A 15,234-nucleotide genomic window follows, 5' to 3' on the forward strand; every position below is an offset into this window, starting at 1 on the left:
CCCCCCCCCTACCTACCCACCCCCCTACCGTGGGTTGGAGGAGGGAGGTAGCCTGCTTCCCTCCTCTTCCTTCGACGCCGCAAAATGGCGACGCCCAGCCCTGTCCAGTGTATCCTGGGATGTGCTGGGCGGGGCTACACACCATATAGGTGTGTAGCCCCGCCCAGCGCATCCCAGGATACACTGGGGGGGGGGGCGTTGGTCACCCACTGGGCCACCAGGGACTGTTCTGTAAATGTTGAGGGGAGTTAGGGGGCTGGAGACCCAGCGGATCTCCAGCCCTCCCTGAACCTGGGGGGGGGATCATTGGGGGGACTGGAGGCCCACCGGACCTCCGACCCCTGTTGCTTGGGGCAGGGGTAGTTGGGGCCTGGTGGTCCCATGGACCTCCAGCCCCTGTGTTTGACAGGTTTGGGCTTTTGACAGCCCAGACCTGTCAAATAAGTGCGGGAGGATTGTGCTGAGCACATGCTCAGGCACAATTCTCCCGTACTTATACCCCATGATCAGAGATAATTGCATGCTTAAATTTGCATTCAGTTATCTCTGATCATAGGTCTAATAACACCCCGCACTGTTCCAGCGCTATTTTTGGAGCGCTGTTTAGAACAGCGCAGGGTTTTGATCATCTGCTTGTAGGGAAACAGTTGAGCCAATAATTTATTTTAAATGGGTTTTTTTTTCTTTAAGAAACGCATGCAGATTACCAACACTTTTTTACTACAACGTACACCTTATCGCAGATCTCCCATAATACCTGTGGGCCATGACCAAGTCTGACTGTCTTCCACACTGCATCGTCGCTGTGGCATGAGCCAGCCATCAGGCCCTCTGGTCTCACTTTTGGCCCCCTGTCTTTGCTGCTTGAACTTGCTGTATATGTTGTAGAAATGTAAGCAGATGTAATCTGTCCAGTGACGTATTTTGGCCGAGCTCTCTGTTCCTGGTGATGTTGTGCCCCTCCTCTCCTCTGGCCTTTTGCTGGGAAGCTGCAGTGCTAGTTCCCTAGTGGGAATGGAAGCTCCTTTGAAAACCCCACACCACCCCCCACCTTAGGAAATTGGAAGGGGGGAGGAGGGATTTGTGGGAAGAATCTTGTGTCTGCTTTGCTGAAGGGCGGGCTCTCCCTGCTTTTGGCTAGAAATCACAGTTTAACAGTCATAGCTATAGTATTTGCTTTTTCCTGTAGGGCAGTCAGTAACTTGAGGCTGGGTAGGTCCTAACTTGCCCACACAGGGACTGAAGACAGAGCTGCACTGGGGAGTCTCCCTGCAGCCGGCTTTCTGGGACTTTATACTTGCCGGATGGATACAGACAGCTTGTAATTTTTGGATTTAGATGTGGAAAGCCAGGGGTAAATCCTTTTGTATTGTTTATGGTGTGAGTTTATTATTTTTCTGAACGGGTAGTGGCTGTCAAAGGACCGGTTATGACTCTGCTGGAGCCAGAGACGGCAGTGTTGGCGATCCAGACAGGTAAAGTTTTTCTCCCCCTCCTGTGTGTATGAAGCGCAGTAGGGGTATAGGGTTGGGCAGCAATAAGAGACAGGAGCTGCAAAGCCACATGAATTTCATTCATTTGGCCTTGTGTAAATATTTGCTCTGTTATTCCAATAACTAGCATCCAGCAAAGGTTTTTGTCCATTTCAGAGGGTTGGCTTTTTTCTACTAAGGGTTGTCACTATCTCTGGAGTGAGGCTTTCATGAAACCAATGTCTAGGACACCTCTCCTCCATTGCTAAGGGAAGGGAAGGGACCCAGTCTCTATAGTACTCTACTCTTCCGCTGCTGTCCAGGCATTTCCCCCTCTTCCTCCTTTTGGCTTTCTTTCCATTGTTTTCTCATTAAAGTTAAACCTAATTAGAGTGGACAGGCACTGTGCAGACAGGGTGTTTGTGTTTTTTAATCTTTAGACATGAAACTGCTTTTTAAAGAAAACCGTCAAACACATGTCTGCTTAGAGGACAGAGTTCACAGTTCCTGCCTAACTTTGAGAAACAGCATTGTCTACCATGTCCTGTACTTGGTGCAATGAGATGTTTCTTCTGCCCTTTAGTCTGTGCCAACTTGGTCCAACCAGTGAGCAAGGATTGAGGTGGCTGGTAATGTGCTGTAGCTTCCAGTGTCTGAAAGATTCCTGTTGGTGGCCTTCATTTTATGATGCACAGGCAGACCCTGCAAAATGAGCTCTTGACATAAACACAGACTGACCTTAAAAAAATCAAGCCAGTGTCCATTTTGTGCACTGTCCTAAGTTCAGTGCTTTGTCCTCGAGCTACTGTACTGACTGCATAGATGAACCAAAGTGCTGTGCTATTCTTCATAATGCATACAAAGCTTGCAGGATCTTCTGCTTTTTTTTTTTGAGCTAGCAAGAAAGTTCTCCCCTCTTACTCCAACATGTACTGTGGGGGAGGGGGAGTCCTTCCTGCGCTGAAGGCTGTGGCTGTTGTGGCAGCAGTAGAAAGGTTACAGGCAAGACAGCTTCAGAGAACTTGATTTCTTCACATGGCAGTTTGATGCAAGTGGTGGCCCTCCTCCATTCCTGCGCCTTCTAGGAATGGCGGCACAGCCTGCAGGTCTCTGCTTCCAGAAATAAGGAGCCGCATTACAACCTTCTTTTTCACTTTTTATGAAGCCACCATGGTGGCTTAGGGCTCCTTGTGGTGCCTCTTGTGCAGTTCCCTAGGTGGCCACTTTGCTTATCTTATCATAAATCTGGCTGTGGTGGCTGCTGCTGCTGCACTGATCCAGTCGCAGTGGTACCCAGGCATGTGCAGTGGCAGGTATAGGTAGGTACAGTCCCTCCTGGACCTGTTACTGGCTGGCCCTCTCAGCTCTTCACTGGGATTACCGTCAAGTGCTGGGAAGTACTCCATGCCAGTCTGCCTCCTCCCCTAATATTTCTCTGCTCTGCTGAACAGTCGTTCTCCAAGGACAAGCAGGCTCAATATTCTTACATGTGGGTCGTCGTCCACGACGGCCTCAGGAGACCGGACAAAATCTTCAAAGCTTAGGAATCTTCCCGAACATTCTGTCGCGCGGACTGACTCACCGCTCATGCGACACGAACGTGCAGATCTCAGTTCTTTTTTATCCGCGCTTTGAGAGAGTTGTGCTTGCCGCTACTCCCTTGTGTTTGCCTCAGGAGAACCGCTTTTTTTGCGTTTATCGTGCCCTTTTTTCTTTTTATTTCCTTCTCAAATAATAAAAAAAAGAGTTATTTTCCTTATTTTTTAGTTTTTTCCTCATTTTTTCAAGTTTCCTTTCTTTTTTCGTTGCGGCCGCCTTTAGGCTTCTCAGCCGCGTCTTTTCCCTTTTTTGTGCCTTTTTAATTGGCACAATCGAGCCTTTTGATTTCACAGACGCTATTTCCCTGCCCATGTCATCGAAGACTCCCAGCGGCTTCAAATGCTGTACTCGCTGCAACTGGACCATCTCGGGTACCGACCCCCACGTGTGGTGCCTCCAGTGTCTTGGGCCCGATCATCTTCCAGCTGCCTGTAAGCTGTGTAAGTTAATGAAGAAAAGGACCCAGGTGGCTCGAGAGGCTCAGCGCGAGAGACTTTTTTCTGATTGGTCCGGTCCTTCGACGTCAGCATTGACATTGGTACCAAGGTCGGCGGCGTCGACGTTGAAGGAAGCCGCGACACCGAGAGTCCAGGTAATGGCTGCTGAAAGACCGCTTCGAGCTGGGAGCAGCTAGGCATCGAGTGGGTCTCCACCCGTCTCGAGGCCTACTGCTGTGGAGGCCCCCCGGGACTGACCTTTGTCGGACCCGGCCCTGAGGAGGCGTGAGGATTCCACATCCTCCTCATTGGTACCGAGGAGTCTTGATGACGGGTGTCAAGCAAAGGCGAAGAAGCATCGTCATCAGTCTCCTTCCAGGCATGGTAGAGCTCCGGGGAGCCGAGGGAGTCGGTGCCCGAAAAGCGGCGCCGGGAGGATCGCTCACCCTCCATTCAGGAGATGCCGATGCATCGGTCATCTGGCAGCCTAGTACCGGCTCTCGAGTCCCCTCAGGTTCTGGCACCAACTCCTGCACCGGCCCCACAGCCTTTTCCGATGGAAGCTCTCGACGAGCGCATCCTGGCCCTTCTTCCAGAGCTTCTGGAAGGGTTGCTTCATCAGTCTGCCTCGGTGTTGGGAGTGCTTGCACCTTCCGTACCGACTGCAGAGGTGGCATCTGGGCCATCACCTGCGAGGAAGTCCTCGTCTTCGGTGCCGTCTGCGGTACCGGAGCCGGTTGCCACCTGGGTCGACTCCCCCTCGACTTCGGTGGAGGAAGTTTCACCGGAGTCCAGGCAGGGGTCTACTTCTTGACATCCCCCACGAGGTTGTCGATCGACGTCGAGGCAGGCTTGGGTTCGGGCTGCTCTTAGGGAGCTTCTGTCCAAAACCGAAGAGAAGCGCTCATGGGGAGAAGAGGAAGACTCCAGGTACTTTTCAGAGGAAGAGTCCTGTGGGCTTCCCTCTGATCCTACTCCACCGATTGAAGTAAGGATGTCTCCACCTGAGAGTCTTACTTTCTCATCCTTTGTACGGGAAATGTCTAAGGACATTCCATTCCCTATGGAGGTTGTGGATGAGCCCAGGGCTGAGATGCTCGAGGTCTTGGATTATCCTTCTCTGCCTGCAGAGGTTGCAACGGCCCCCCTGCACAATACACTCAGGGAAGTGCTGATGCGGAATTGGTCTTGCCCTCTCTCTAATCCAGTGGTCCCCAAGAAGTCCGAGTCCCAGTACAGAGTCCATGGAGAACCTGTAATGGTGGAGGCCCAACTTCCTCACAATTCCATGGTGGTGGACTCAGCTCTCAGAAGAGCCAAGAGTACTAGAGACTATGCCTCGGCCCCCCCCCAGGCAGAGAGTCTAGGACCTTGGATTCTTTTGGGAGAAGAACGTATCAGGCCGCAATGCTCGCCACCAAGATCCAAACATACCAGCTCTACACGAGCATTCACTTACGGAACTCGGTGAGGCAACGGTCCAGTTTAGTTGAAGCACTTCCCTCGAAGCTCGCTGAACCTTTTCACCAGGTAGTCAGGCAGCAGAAGGCGTGTCGCAAATTCCTGGCCAGGGGGTCTTACGACACTTTTGATGTAGCATCCCGAGTAGCTGCCCAAGGTATAGTGATGCGTAGACTCTCATGGCTGCGTGTCTCTGACCTGGATCACAAGACCCAGCAGCGAATGGCGGATGTTCCTTGCCGGGAGGATAATCTTTTTGGAGAAAAAGTAGAGGATATGGTTGATTAGATGAAAATGCATCATGATGTCATGGATTCTCTCCCGCCGGACATGTTCTGCTACTGCCTCCTCTTCTAGGAGGTTTTTTGGAGGGAGGAGGAGTGCTCCCTATTCCTATAATAGGCATAGGTACACTCCTGCCTCTCGGCAGCTGGTTCAGGCTCAGTCCCAGCATGTGCGTTCTCGTCAATGCCGTGCGCCTAAGGCCCCTAGGGCTCCCCAGCAAAAGCAAGGGACGGGCTTTTGACTGGCTCCATTGCAGCATAGCCTCAGTAAACATGTCCGTGCCAGACAGCTTGCCGGTCGGGGGGGATCTTGATATTTTTTCACCAAAGGTGGCCTCTTATAACCTCCGACAGGTGGGTTCTTCAAATAGTCCGGTTAGGATACACACTCAGTCTGACATCCAAGCCTCCAAATTGCCCACCGGGAGCTCAATCCTTCAGCTCCCAGCACAAGCAGGTACTTGCAGAGGTACTCTCAGCCTTTCTAAAGACCAATGCGGTTGAACCCGTTTCACCAAGGGAAGAAGGGCTGAGATTCTATTCCAGGTACTTCCTTGTGAAAAAGAAAACAGAGGGGATGCATCCCATCCTAGACCTAAGGGCCCTGAACAGATTCCAGGTCCGAGAAAAGTTCATGATGGTTTCCCTGGGCACCCTTCTTCCCATGATTCAGGAAAACGATTGGCTACGGCTCGAGCATCTCAACAGATCACAGCTCGGCAGATGTTGAGACTCTTAGGACACATGGCTTCCACAGTTCATGTAACTCCCATGGCACGCCTACATATGAGATCAGCTCAATGGACCCTAGCTTCTCAGTGGTGTTAGGCCACGGGGGATCTAGAGGATGTAATCCATCTCTCCACCGAGTTTTGCAGATCCCTTCAGTGGTGGACCATTCGATCCAATCTGACCTTGGGACGTCCATTTCAAATTCCTCAGCCACAGAAAGTGCTGGCGACGGATGCATCCCTCCTGGGGTGGGGAGCTCATGTAGATGGGCTTCACACTCAGGGAGCTTGGTCCTTTCAGGAGAAGGATTTTCAGATCAGCTTCCTGGAATTACGAGCGATCTGGAACGCTCTCAAGGCTTTCAGAGATCGGCTGTCCAATCAAGTCATTCAAATTCAGACAGACAATCAGGTTGCTATGGGCACCGGTTCTCGCCCTCTGTGTCAGGAAGCCATCAAGATGTGGCTTTGGGCTCACCACCATGGCATGTTTCTCCAGGCCACATATCTGACAGGCGTAAACAACAGTCTGGCCGACAGACTGAGCAGGATAATGCAACCTCACGAGAGGTCACTAAACATGGACATTGTCCGCAAGGTCTTCCGAGCGTGGGGCACCCCCTCGGTGGATCTTTTTGCCACTCAGACCAGTCACAAAGTCCCTCAGTTCTGTTTCAGGCTCCAGGCTCATGACAGACTAGCGTCAGATGCTTTTTTCCTACATTGGGGAACAGGCCTTCTGTATGCGTATCCTCCCATACCTCTAGTAGGGAAAACTCTGCTGAAACTCAGGCAAGACCGCGGACCCATGATTCTGATTGCACCTTTCTGGCCCTGTCAGATCTGGTTTCCTTTTTTTCTGGAGTTGTCCTCCGAAGAACTGTGGAGATTGGACTGTTTTCTGACACTCATCACCCAGAACGAGGGGTCACTTCTACATCCCAACCTCCAGTCTCTGGCTCTCACAGCTTGGATGTTAAGAACTTAGAAGTTGCCTCTTTAGGCCTTTCGGAGGGTGTCTCCCAAGTCTTGCTTGCTTCCAGGAAAGATTCCATGAAAAAGTGTTATTCTTTTAAATGGTGGAGGTTTGCCGTCTGGTGTGACAACAAGGCCCTAGATCCTTTTTCTTGTCCTACACGGACCCTTACCTTCTACAATTATAAGAGTCTGGTCTTAAGACCAACTCCATAAGAGTTCATCTTAGTGCAATTAGTGCTTACCATCAACGTGTAGAAGGTCAGCCTATCTCTGGACAGCCTTTAGTAGTTCGCTTGATGAGAGGTTTGCTTTTGTGAACGCCCCCTGTCAAACCTCCACTAGTGTCATGGCATCTCAATGTCGTTCTCACCCAGCTGATGAAAGCTCCTTTTAAGCCACTGAATTCCTGCCATCTGAAGTACTTGACCTGGAAGGTCATTTTCTTGGTGGCTGTTACTTCAGCTTGTAGAGTCAGTGAGCTCCAAGCCCTGGTAGTCCATGCACCTTATATTAAATTTCACCATAATAGAGTAGTCCTCCCCACTCACCCTAAGTTCTTGCCGAAGGTGGTGTCGGAGTTCCATATGAACCAGTCATTTGTCTTGCCAACGTTTTTCCCCGTCCACATACCTGCCCTGGTGAGGACAAGTTGCACACCTTGGACTGTAAGAGAGCATTTGCCTTTTACCTGGAGCGGACAAGCCCCTTCAGACAGTCCGCTCAAATGTTTGTTTCTTTCAATCCCAACAGGAGGGGAGTTGCCATCTGAAAACACACCATCTCAAATTGGCTAGCAGATTGCATTTCCTTCACTTATGCACAAGATGGGCTGACTTTAGAGGGCCATTTCACGGCTGATAATGTTAGAGCCATGGCTGCGTCAGTGGCTCATTTGAAGTCAGCCTCCATTGAAGAGATATGCAAGGCTGCAACATGTTCATCAGTCCACACATTCACATCTCACTACTGCCTTCAGCAGGATACCCGACGCGACAGTCGGTTTGGGCAGTCGGTGCTGTAGAATCTGCTCAGGGTTTAGAATCCAACTCCACCCTCCTAGGCCCATTTTTGTTCTGTTCCAGGCTGTACTCTCACTTAGCTGTGTTTCTTTTCAGGTCAATCTAAGTTATGTCCTTGCCGTTGCGAGGCCCAATTGACCAATGTTCTTTGTTTTGAGTGAGGCTGGGGGCTAGGGATACCCCACATGTAAGAATATTGAGCCTGCTTGTCCTCGGAGAAAATGAAGATACATACCTGTAGCAGGTATTCTCCGAGGACAGCAGGCTGAATATTCTTACAACCCTCCCTCCTCCCCGTTGGAGTTTTTATTTATATTGCTATGCTTTTTATTAAACTGAGAGCTGCACGTTCGCGTCGCATGCACGGTGAGTCGGCCTGCGCGACGGAATGTTCGGGAAGATTCCTAAGCTTTGAAGATTTTTTCTGGTCTCCTGGGGCCGTCGCGTACGACGACCCACACATAAGAATATTGAGCCTGCTGTCCTTGGAGAATACCTGCTACAGGTTTGTATCTTCATTTTACTTAACTATGCAGTAGGCTAGTAACTTGTAGCTAAGGGTACAGTAAATACACTCAGTTCACACCTGTTCATTTTGATTTCTCTGTTTCTGCATGCAGTTCTGTGTTCCTTCCTTATGCTGCTCTTTTGACATTCCATTGTGTATTCATGCTTGCACAAACTTATGTGCAGGGAGCTAGAGCACAGGCCATAGGGCACAGCAGCTCTGTGCAGGACTTGGGTGGTAGCAGTGGGGGAAAGGTGGTAAGGGAAGCAGCTGAATGACTGCTAGAGAAAGGAGAAGTGCACTTGCTCTTGTCTGTTCCAGAAATACTGTTCCTCAGCTGCTGACAATCACAATTGCATCTTTGCAGCTTGGGTGTGCTTAGTCATACGATTGTATCTTATGTTACTGCACATTGTGACAGATAGACTAAAGGGTTTTCTTGTCTATGGACTTGATTCTTGCATGATGTGTGATGTCACTGGTGACATCATAATAAGTGTGCACCACTGGTGAGCGTGGCGTACTAAAATAGGTGATATTCAGGGCTGCAAAAGTATGAGTGCAACCCGTCTTGAAATATTTCTCTTGCCAGTACAGTAATTAATTTATGCAGGTTAAAAATTAACATCTATTGTGGTGTGGAAATACTGAAGCATGCAGTTTTCTTTGAGTGACTTGAGCGAGAAGATATTTAATGCAGGTAGAACTGGGAGAGCTCACCTGATGTGTGACTCTCCTCTCCTGCCCAGTCACCTCATCCCCCCCTCCCCCCTTACCTCAGAAGTAGGAAGAAGGCACTTCTTGCATAGATGAATTCACCAGCCAGTTTGGATTGACAAGGTAGCTACACTAGCCAGTACTATGCAATGAGAGACCCAGGCATGACTGTAGTAAAAGATAGAGGGAGGAGGCGAAAAAAAAGCTTTGTATAGAGTTACAGAGGAATGATCACATATCTTGGTACAAGTTTTCATTTTGGGCTGACACATACAATAGAGCAGTGCTTCTCAACCCAGACCTTTGGACACACCTAACCAGTCAAGTTTTCATGGTATGTACAATGAGGGGCTGATAGATAAAGCTTGCAATGCAGGAAATTTTTTGCCAGGTCCAGGACAGCATAGCCTGCCCCAATAGCTTTCCTGTCAGTGCCTGAGCAGTGATTGGCTCAGGTATTGACAGGAAAGGTGACATTAAAAAAAATTTGAGATGGGAGGTCACATGACACGATGGGCAGCATTAGGCGCTGAATAGCGTGGCTCCTCTGCACCTTCTATCCTGCTAAAGTTTTGACCTCTACTTCTTGGTAACATCTTTTGGGTGACAGTGCACTCATCATGAATTTTTTGGGCATCCTTCCAGTGCATTTTTGGGGTCTGCAACCTCGAGATGGTGTCCAAAGCTTTGCGGAAAGAATGCAACAAGTAATGCCCATTGGAGGCCCAGATGGCGGAACATCACTCCCCTGCCTAGTCCCTCTGTCGGTTCCGCATGGACTGCGAAGATTATGGCTGGCGAAGTTGCTCTAGATTAACTCCAAATAGCTCTGCGACTGGGTGAAAGAGGCTCACGAACGCAATCTCAATTTAGAATTGGACACCCAGCTTCAACGAACCAGCCGTCTAGAAGATCAGGCCAACAGATTACCCAGAGGCACCAACTTCTCTTAAAAAAATAAAAGGTTGCAGAGCTTGAACAGAAGGTGGACAATTTTGAAAAATCGTTGAGATTGATTAGCCTTCTGGAGTCCCTGATGGATAAAAACATGGTGGTCTTTTTGGAGTCTTGGCTCCCATAAGCATTAAATTTAGAGGATCAACTCCACTCCTTCAGGTTGGAATGAGCACATTGGCTGGGAGCCTGACGTACAGACACAGGCTGCCCATATACAGTGATCTTCCACATCTTGACCTTTGCACATAAGCAGTAAATTGTGCAGGCTATCAAAGAAGGACAGCAATTACAGTATGAAAACTCTAAAATATTGTGTTTTCAAGATTTCTCAGTTACTGTCCAGGCCCAGCGTAAGGCCTTTACTCCAATGCCAACCACATTCAGTTTGTGCTCCTGTACCAGCCAAAGCTGCAGGTAGTACATACAGAATCCACCACTTATTGTACTACCATTTCAGAGGCTCAAGCTTTTCTTACTCAATTGATGGAGGAGACTTTCGGCAGCATGAACTTTTCAGGAGATGCGTTGTTACCCGGATTTGCTACTCAATTTAAGATATAATTTTGTACCTTGAATGGGAATCTGGACATTTTTTTTTTTTTAACTGATTTGGATCTATTTTTTTTTGGCCAGGTTCAGGGTTTGCATTACAGCAGTGGAGACACTATGGGACATGCCCTGCAAGAGACTTGGTTTGGCCCCTGAATGTTGGAATTGATATAGGCCTTCTTTTGGAGCTTAGCAAGCCCCTACTGACATCTTTTGTCAGAGATCTTGAGGCAAAATATTGAAAGTTTTATATAAACTTCATTTCTACTTGATACCTAGGCAAACTTTCACATGGGGGGGGGGGGGTGGTCCCATCTAGAGCTGATAGTTATTGAAGTTCTGATATTTTTGGTTTCATGCAATGTTTTGGGGGGGGCACATTATCACAATAGAACTGTTGTATGATTGGATTGATTGGTTGTTGTGAAGATATTGTATGAATGACGTGGAAGTTTGTTTTTGTAATTCTTTTTTCTTTCTTTCTACTTGAAGGCGGGATGGGTGGAGATGCTATGTCTTTATGGGACCAGTCCTAGATGAGGGCTCTCAAGGTTATGAGTACAAGTAGTGAAGGTTGGGGGGGGAGCCTTTCAGGGTTTTTTGGGGGTTAGGACAATATGGGGGTTTGTGTTTGGTGTTTTTTTGGGAGGGGGTGTTGGGATGAGGATATTCCAACTGGGACATGACTTCTCACTTTCTGATGCTGAGCTAATTTGGGGGAATACGGTGGCTGGGACATATCGCCTAGTGTTATGGATTTCCTTCCTCTGCTACTTTCCTGTATCTGATGGAGATCACTTAATGATCTAAAGTTAATTTTCTGGAATGTAGGTGGCATTGGCTCCCCTATAAAGAGGCAAAAGATTTTGGCATCTCTTAATAGACACCATGCATTCATAGCATTTTTAAAGGAAACACATTTGCCTTCTGTAGAACATAAAAAATTAACTCTGTGGTAGGTGGGTGCCTCTTATCACTCCCCAGCTGTGGGGAAAAAAGCTGGAATGGCAATACTGATCCACAAAGGATTGGATGCTACTGTGCATCAAGTTTTTCCTGACAGCGAGGGCAGGTACTTCCTAGTTAATGTAACTGTTGCTAGGCAAGTACTGGTTTTGTGTAATATCTATGCACCTTGTGTTTATGATGAGAACTTTTATACACGACTTATACACTCTCTTCAGGACTTTGGGGATGCACCTTTTATTCTGGGGTAACAACGTTAATGGGATGCTTGTTCCCCTACTGGACAAATCAAATACCGCTGCAGTAGCTAAGATAACCAAACGAAAGGCGTCCCTATGCTTTGTGATCTATTGGACTTGATAGATGTTTGGCACATATTACACACCCACATGACCATGATTATACACATCTTTCCAGGGCCCATAACACACAGGCCCATATAGATTATATATTACCATCTCATGTTCTTTGGCCTAAAGTGGTAACAGAGATTATCTTGCTATGGTATGGATGGAAATGAAATTGGCTCCGCCTCCACCTGGGAGACAGATGCACTGGAGGTTCCCCCCAGATTTGTACACAGACCCCCAATTTCACATCTTTCTTAAACAGAAGTGGGTGGATTATACTGTATTCAATAAAAATCATGTTGATACTCCCATCCTTTGTTGGGAAACTGCTAACATGGTCACGAGAGGAGAATTCCTTGCTTATTATTCCTATCAAAAGAAAATGAGGGATAAGGCAATTTTGGCCTTGGAATTTCAGGTGAGATCTGACAGATGGCAGTTGGTCCAACTGCAACAGTGGCTAATAAGACAAAGCTTCTAGCATCTTAGTCCACTCTTAATGAACTTCTCCATGAATGGGCCAAGAAGTCTCTCGTATGTTTTAAATATCAATTCTATAGATTTTTACAACAAAACAGGGAGCCTTCTGGCCTGGCTAGTTAAAACATGGAATGGGCTCCATAGAGTTACTTCTTTATGAGGCAATACAGAGACTGTTTCATGAAGATGAAGGGATTCTCAAGCTTTTTAGGGACTTTTATGCGGATCTTTTTGAATGGCCTCCGGAATTGGGTTTGGAGGGAGCAACTTACCTGACTGCATGAGATCTCCCCACTATGATGCCTCATGATCATGCTCTGCTGAATGCTCTGATCTTGGAGGATGAGGTTGCCCTGGACTGGTGATCTCTCAAGGTACGCTTTATAAACACCGGGCCTAGATGAGTTCTGTTTATAATTCTATAAATGACTGAAAAGTGATATTCTAGTCTCTTTGAATGCAGCATTTAATGACTTACAGCTGCGGGAGCTGGTCAAACAAAGAGAGGGTGAAAAATGACAGGAACAGCAGATGATGTTCAACGTATTGAAGCTTTATTACAACATCTGAGACTTGACAGGAGTCATGTTTCGGCCAAAAAGACCTTCCTCAGGAGTCTAAAAATGCATATATATAAAATAATAACAAAAAATATATAAAAGGACAAATTAATAAAACTTTATCTTGACACAGTATAAATTAAAAAATAGAAAAGAAAATATCTTAACACCCAATGGATTAACAAAGAGGTGAAATTGACATATAGATATGGAACATCTACCTCAATAACCTCTTCACAGAATCTGGGCTTTTATCCTTACATTTTCCATATTTTATGTTTATAAGACTAAGGCATATACATCTGATGCCATTCATTCATTGTAGCCCCCCTTTTTTTACTTGTGCATATAGTTTTATACTTTCTGTTTTTATTTTTACTTTCATTTTTATCACTTTTACACAATATATACAGATACACTTCCAATCTTCAAAAAGCTTTCTTTTTTCATGTATAAATCATCACGTGTATTTTATAGAGGTCATCTAAGAATTTGATACATCCAATAGAAGGTAACATTATCCACCATTTCTGTGCATATATGTATGTATCATATGGCTATATTTTACTTTATTATTATTATTTTAAAATTAATTTACATTGTGCAAACAATTTGTAACATTATTCACCATTTTTGTAGAATATTATTATACACACTTATGTTGCTTATAAGTGTCAGTTTCACCTCTTTGTAAATCCATATGGTGTTAAGGTATTTTCTATTTTTTAATTTATACTGTGTCAAGATATTATGTTTTATTGATTCATCCTTTTATATATTTTTTGTTATTTATTATTTTATATATATGTATTTTTAGACTTCTGAGGAAGACCTTTTTGGCCGAAACATGACTCATGTCTAGTCTTGAATGTTGCATCATTTGTCACCCTCGCTGTGTTTGACCTGTTTGTGTGACTGCAAGGGTTGCTGTTCTACAGCAGTGGGAGCTAGATAGTCTGAAGACTGCTCAGATATTGGCATTCCCAAAAACAGGTTAAGATTACACCAAAGTAGAATCATATTGGCTGATATCAATAATTAATTATGAGGCCAAATTATTTGCCTAAAATTATGGCAAATAGGGTACTGCCCCATCTAATAGCAGATCCCGGGTAGGGTTTGTTATAGGGAAAGGGAAATGAGACTTGATATACCGCCTTTCTGAGGTTTTTGCAACTACATTCAAAGCGGTTTACATATATTCAGGTACTTATTTTGTACCAGGGGCAATGGAGGGTTAAGTGACTTGCCCAGAGTCACAAGGAGCTGTAGTGAGAATTAAACTCAGTTCCCCAGGATCAAAGTCCACTGCACTAACCACTAGGCTACTCCTCGGAGATATTCTGTCCATAATGTTTGTCATACATTAACCTTCTTTGAAGTGGTTGCTCACCATAACATTCCATCTCTGCTTCTTAGTTTTGATGCAGAGAAAGCTTTTGACAATGTCTGCTGGGATATTTTATTTGCCACTCTAGTTGTTTGGCATTCAGAGCTTCTTCCAAGAGGGGGTATGCACCCTTTATACTAGACCTCAGGCGGAGTTGAGTGTTAATGACCTTTGTTCTGATCCTTTTCAGATTCACCAGGGCACCAGGCAGGGCAGCCGCTTATCACCTCTCCTCTTTGTTCTTTCCTTGGATATCTTGATCCGGGAAGTTCTTTCCAACCCAAATATCAGAGGGGTTCAGTTAAAGCACACTGACTTTAAGATCACTGCGCTAACAATCTGCCTGTCCATATTGTTGAACCTAGTGCTTCTTTGGCCACTTTGCTGAAAAGTTTCCATGAGTGTGGTGATTTCTCTTGCTTTCAGTTAAATTTGTTAAAATCTGAAGCTTTACCAACGGATGAGTCAGTGAAATGAGAGTGGGATAGGTGTTTCCCTTTGCAATGGGCCTTGCTTTCAAATACCTAGGTATCTGTTAAACTGGAGATGTTTCCCAAATATATCATCTTAACTTTTCCAAATTGCTGGAGAGCTCAAAAACCTTACCTCTGCAGTGGCAATCAATGCCTTTATGGTGTGTCCCAAGAACTGACCTGAGAACTCCTGGTCTAGAATACAACCCCTCGGCAATTGCTACTGTTGTAACTGAGATAAGAAAAAAAGGTGAAGTTCACACTGCTGGAAAACTACTAGTGTTGGCAATGTCTTTAGCAATC

General features: G+C 46.3%; 1 protein-coding gene across 5 annotated transcripts in view; it reads left to right on the forward strand.

Annotated features, from left to right (window-relative positions):
• The window catches only part of MRTFA (myocardin related transcription factor A), a 342,546-nt gene that overhangs the window by 113,976 nt on the left and 213,336 nt on the right, over window positions 1-15,234 (forward strand). Inside the window, exon 1 of one of the 5 annotated variants that reach the window (XM_030202884.1) lies at window positions 1,249-1,475. The exons of 3 other annotated variants lie outside the window; for them this stretch is intronic. In XM_030202884.1, the coding sequence (XP_030058744.1) occupies window positions 1,430-1,475 (46 nt within the window). In that variant the 5' untranslated portion in view covers window positions 1,249-1,429. Of the gene's footprint in view, window positions 1-1,248; window positions 1,476-15,234 lie in introns of those variants that run through there. One more of the 5 variants, XM_030202902.1, reaches the window with a different exon arrangement.

Source organism: Microcaecilia unicolor, chromosome 1 (genome assembly GCF_901765095.1).
Source record: "Microcaecilia unicolor chromosome 1, aMicUni1.1, whole genome shotgun sequence".
Classification (NCBI taxonomy): Eukaryota; Metazoa; Chordata; class Amphibia; order Gymnophiona; family Siphonopidae; genus Microcaecilia; species Microcaecilia unicolor.